This window comes from Egretta garzetta, unplaced genomic scaffold, assembly GCF_000687185.1.
Source record: "Egretta garzetta isolate BGI_Z169 unplaced genomic scaffold, ASM68718v1 scaffold213, whole genome shotgun sequence".
Taxonomy (NCBI): Eukaryota; Metazoa; Chordata; class Aves; order Pelecaniformes; family Ardeidae; genus Egretta; species Egretta garzetta.
In genome coordinates, this window is record NW_009259242.1 from 2,453,967 (window position 1) to 2,459,794 (window position 5,828).

A 5,828-nucleotide genomic window follows, 5' to 3' on the forward strand; every position below is an offset into this window, starting at 1 on the left:
TTTTAACTAGTTACCTTGATAATTAGCAAAGCCCATTACCAATAATGTTCTCTGACAAAAATTTGCAATTTTTAACTAGTTACCTTGGGATCATGAGGATGAGCTAAAGTGTAATTTTAAACAGACTCCAATAGAAGATTTCTTGCTTAAAACTGCATGTGTGAGAAGTGATATAAACATACTGGAATTAATTGCACTGTATATACAATATTTAAAGCTTGCCATGAGATGGTGTCCCTTACGGAACTAATACTGCACTCAGTGAATTAAGACTCATGCATTGGGAAGAGAAAAAAGCTAAGCAGAAAAAGAAACTGAGATGCTTCCATTACAGATTAAACAAAACAGCAGGCAGTTAGAGCATGATATACCTCACTTAAGAAAGTCAGGGTGTGGGTTTCTGGAGGTTTTTGTTAACAACCATTTCCAGGGGGTTGAAATTAGCCAGGCTAATCTGAGGCCTTTATCCAAGTGACAATATTTACCAGCTAACTTGATCAAATTTAACAAGTATTTACAAAATTTATTTACCTTGTTTCTTCCCTTAAGGAAGATGGTTTAGCTTTGCTGAATTCTGAGAGGAGGCTTCCATTCACCAGTGCCGAGATAAAGTTCTTGCCAAGACACACGTACACCGTTACATGAAACAAGTAAGACCCGTTTTGCTTGACTGGAACATTTAACACAATCCTTACGCTAGGTAACAGCATGTAGAAAGACACCAAGTTTTAAGTATTTTCTCCTGAAACAAAGATGAGTTACTTAAAAATGTCAGTTACATTTTAAAGTAAATATTTAATTAAGAAAAACTTAAAACTTTTAAAACCATTGATGCTGTGACAGTGCAAACAGCATACAATTTATTGCTCAACTTCTGCATGGGTACATACATTAAGTACTTAAAAACCATTTTATACAGATTTTTTTTGTTAAAGCTCATGTAACAGCTGGGTGAAAATACAATGATACCAATGCTAAAACACTCTGTAATAAATACAATGGAAATGATAAACTAAGAACTGTCAGTTTGTGGAGAAGTAATTACAATTGTATAAACTAATTACAACTACAGACAAAGCTCTGAAGATGTGGTAGAGCCAGAAACCTACTACATAGTGTAAAGTACAACAAATGGCACCTGTTAACTATATGGTGCTGTTTAAAATCTGAAGCAGTTGGAGCATGCTACATTAAGCTGTATGATGCATACTTATGATATAGAAGCAAAGCTTTTACTTCCATCAATGCAGCCAGTTTAAACGCACCAGAAGTTCAATACAGATGTAGTGTTGTAGAACAAGAATTTAAAAACGGCTTGTGTGCTCTGGACTTTAGTACAACACAAAAATTTGGTACAAATAAATCAGTTTAGGGAAACTGAAACTATGTGCAAAAAAAAAATTAGAATACATACTGTACAAAGCACCATTACAAAACTCTTTACACCGAGAAATTAAATCCTCTGAAACTCAACTGTGTACTGTATATTTGAAATCTACAAAAGTCACTGTTCATAATTAAACATTCATAATGAAAAGCAACAGCATAAAACCATGATGTGACATTTCTCTAAAACAACTAAAGACTGGATAAAGTAAAACCCAGTAAGAGGGACACATTGAAATAAATATTCACATTAATCATGGGGTGAAAGTCCAAGGTTAGAATGCAATATTAGGCTTAGCACCTTTTTGAGGGGAAGGTAGCTGACATGATCTTGAAACAAAATTTTGCAAAGCACTCAACCCTTTAACATTTTCAGATAAACATTTGACTAGGTGATGAGGTGCTTTAGTTAAAGCTCTCAGTCATTATGAAGGTAGAAAGGCACTCAAAATACTCGGTATATTCATCCTCATCTGTCAGCTATGGAAAGTCAAATGTAGATTTGTCTAGGTTTGCCTATAATATATTAAATTTACAATATTTATCTGCGGCAATTAAAAAAAATTCTCTAAGCTATACCAAAATGTTTTGTACAACAAACAGATGTACTGCTAAGGCTGCTGTGAAAATGAATCATATTTATCAGCTGATCTAGAGTCTGTATTCTGCAGAGATCATCTCCTCCCTCCTCAAAAACGCTTTCAATGACATAAGGGTGGCCGTAACTATGCGTTCAATAAATTTACCAGCCTAAGCAGGCCAACAGGGAGAAGGTTCCTGGGAGGTGGGTATAGATGATGTGGTCAGGAGACACTACAGAGACAGTCTTTAAATAGTGCCGAGGTGAGCTGTCGGGTGCAGAGGGAACAGCAGCATACCTTCCCCCCTGAATCACCTAACAGAGTCCTGACTTCTCCCAAAAGCTGGATCAAACTGGATTTTACATTTTTTCTGTTTCATGACCAGGGAGGCTGCAGCCATAGCCTGAGCAAGAGCAGGGGGAAAAAAAAGAAATCACTTATACAACACTGGAGTATCTATCCTGTGAACAGTGGTCAGAAGAGCCTGTCTCTGTAAAGTCTCTGTAAATAGTTATTCACATCATACCTCACAACTTGCGGGGGGGTGAGAAGAGGTCTTTGGGAGTGTCTAAAGCAGTGGTCCCAACCACAGGCAGCAGTACTGAGTAACACACACACGGGGCAACAACCTACTTTGCTCTCCCAGGCAACACGGACAGATGTAGTGGTAGCTTCTCTGGTAACATTATTACCTGAAAGCCGTGAATTAGGTATCCCAACTGGAGATGCAAAGGTACCAGCCATTTTACATGAGTGCAATAGTCCCTCGAAATGAATTAAAAAAAAAAAAAAAAGGGTCTGATACATTTCAAATCTGGCTGTCAAAGCAAGTTTTCTTGGCTTTATGTTTACATCCCTAAGTAGCCTCATCTCTGCAGCCAGCCCAGAATGGGAAGCAAGTCTCTTACAACAAACCTTCCAGCAACAGCTGTACAAAAAAAAAAAAAAATAATCAAATGAACATGTGGATTTGGCTCACCGGATTCTTACCACAATTCTACAAAAGTAGTCCATTGCCCACTATTCTAATACACAACACCAGTAGTAGTTTACTCACTGTGGCAGTCAGATTTGGCAGAACAAAATTAAGCTCAAGCTCCACAGAACAGACAGAAAATTACGTAGTTCACTGTGTGCCTTACACTGCAAAAATGGAACAGCTGTTTACATCCCATTCTTATAGCATTTTAGCATATCCTTGACTTTCTTCTCATTAGCAGTGTAAAAATAGTGCAGATTTGATGATTAATTGTAACCCAAGTTAAAAAAACACAACGCTGATTGGAAAAAACCCGCTACTTATTCCAAATATTCTCACCACTGAGAGGAGAATGCCACCATCACTTAAGCAGACTGATTTATCTACACACCACAAGCAGATCATACAGATCTTAACTGAGAATTCCCAAACTAACTTCAAAGTTCAGTTCCCTCTACTGGTAGTGCATTTTATTCCCCTTTGAAGAGATCAACCCATGTTATAATTCATATATATACTTACTTCCATCCCTACAATCAATAAATTATGTGCTTTTAAAGCCTCATTTTCAAAGCACATTACGCATATTTCAGTTAATACACCATTTTTCCTTAGTTGTAACTTAAACCCACATGTCATGAGCAGCTAGACAAAAGATTACAACATGTTTTACCTGATAAATCTTTAGCATCAACAAATACATAATGTGATTTGGCTGCATTCAAACAAACTTTGGTTGACTGGACAGGATGGGTTCTGAAACAAACTGCTGACAGGTTTCTGCTGTCAAGTATCACCTCATCAGCACGCTTACAAAGTTGAAAAATGCAGTGTTTAAATTTAAAGTCAAAAGCAACAAAAAATACTCAGACTTGTTAGAAAAATGCTGTTTTAAAAAAAAATAATCAAAACATCTCCTGTTCATTAAAAAAGGTCTATTCCACATGTTAACACAAATACTGTACCAAATACAGCATGTGTCACTCACACTAGAAATTTTGTTTAAGGAATCTGACAAGTGATATAAATAGGACCCCAAAACATCGTATTTGCAATTCATGCTTGAAAAATATAAAAAAAGCCCCTGTGGTAACATTTAAGTTGAATTTACATTGCAGAATATAATGTTTTACTATAAGAAAATGCAGTTAACATGAAGTGGCTTTAATTAAAAAGACTAATTATTCTTTCAGCCAATTTTATGCAAAGTTAGAATAATCCAAAATATTTTTTCCAAAAATAGCAGGTATAGATGCTGTTCAGTATCATACATTTAAAACAGGCTGAAACGTGACTTGTACCGACTGCTGAAGTTGTGTCTTGGTATCTGAGAATAGAAATCAGGTAGGCAAATATAATAGATTACCTTTTACAAAAATAGTAGTAGTCTTTAAGTATAGAATACTGCTTAACTGTTGAAATGTAGGAAAAGTCAGCATTCTGTATGTTCAAGATATTAGTTTTTAATAGCAGCTGAATGATCCTATGGCAGGAACCACAGAACCTATTTTCTTGAAATAAAAAAAAAAAAAAAATATTAAAAAAAAATTCCAAAGTTGTCCTTTCCCTCCCAGTGTCCTAGTGTAGAAAAGGGAAAGTTTCCTGTATTTCAAGCATTTCTTGAGTCTTGGCTGAGGGAAGGGCTTTCTGGCTGACAGGAGTATAAATAGAGTCTCAGGTAAGCCTGTGAAGGGTCATTCCACAGCAAACCCACATGTTTCTTCAATGGCAGTTAGCAGCTTCTCGTATAGCTTGTCATAGCTTTCGTAAGGAGGAATGTCTATTCGGTTAAAGCTGTGGACAGAAGGCAGAAAAGTTTCAACTATCTGGAACTTCAAGCATCGCCTAGCAATGTTCTGTTACACTTCATTTAACGTACTTGAAAATGACAAAGCAATGCTTAACAAGGCCAACAGAACTTTATATGAACAAAAGCAACCTCTAGTTTTCACACCTTTACTACTCTGTAATGGACAACACTTACTATGTCAGAAAAGGGGGGGAGGGAGGAAAGGAAAAAAAAAAAAAATTGCTCAAAATACAGAGACAGCAAATTGGCCTTAATCTATATATCACAGTTGAGACCTGAAGAAGTCTTACCAGGTATGAGCTTTCGGCAAATTATTAGTGCTGGCATCAATCTGGTGTATTGTAAATAGTCGTGGGCCTGCAGCACCTGAAAATCCAGAAAAGATCTCTACTACTACTGTATTGTATAATACAACATTTCTTTGTTGCACTGCAACAACAAAAAAAGTAACTAAAACCACAAAAAGAGAGAAGGTCTGCACAAAGAAAGTTGAAATCATAAACAGGCAGGAAAAACAATTAGAACAAACTCACAGCGCCTACCAGACAGATTCTTCCCCTCCACCCACACACGATAACCATGCAGTTATTTAAACTATGGAGAGATAAACAAAACCAGAGCACTGATAAGGAAGAATAAAAGACATGTTTTACCCAGTGTACTATATAGTTCTAACATCTCTCACCCTTCCTAGAGAACAAAACTTATGCAGCTGTATGTGTCCCCGTTTTATAATGGGTCTTGAGTAGTGGCCAAATCCATTCAAATTTGATGGAAGAGTCACAGCACCAACTTCTTACACTTTCATTATTCTTACACTTTCATCATGGCCTAGATGGATGTACTCTTCGCTGGGTTAAAAACTGGCTGGATGGCCGAGCCCAGAGAGTCGTGGTGAATGGAGCTAAATCCAGTTGGCGGCCGGTCACAAGCGGTGTCCCCCAGGGCTCAGTCCTAGGGCCAGTCTTGTTTAATATCTTTATCAATGACCTGGATGAGGGGATTGAGTGTGCCCTCAGTAAATTTGCAGACGACACCAAACGGGGTGGTAGTGTTGATCTGCTTGAGGGGA

At 37.2% G+C, this 5,828-nt stretch overlaps 1 protein-coding gene across 2 annotated transcripts in view; it reads right to left on the reverse strand.

Moving 5' to 3' along the window:
• Positions 1-2,492: 2,492 nt before the first annotated feature.
• The window catches only part of SMURF2 (SMAD specific E3 ubiquitin protein ligase 2), a 26,881-nt gene continuing 23,545 nt past the window's right edge, over positions 2,493-5,828 (reverse strand). The window contains exons 16-18 of one of the 2 annotated variants that reach the window (XR_004841627.1): positions 5,047-5,122; positions 4,313-4,740; positions 2,493-2,895 (exon numbers count right to left, since the gene is read on the reverse strand). Coding sequence is in view for 1 of the 2 variants with exons in the window: in XM_035891617.1 (XP_035747510.1) it covers positions 4,641-4,740; positions 5,047-5,122 (176 nt within the window). In the remaining variant the exon portion in view is untranslated. Of the gene's footprint in view, positions 4,741-5,046; positions 5,123-5,828 lie in introns of both variants that reach the window. The other variant, XM_035891617.1, reaches the window with a different exon arrangement.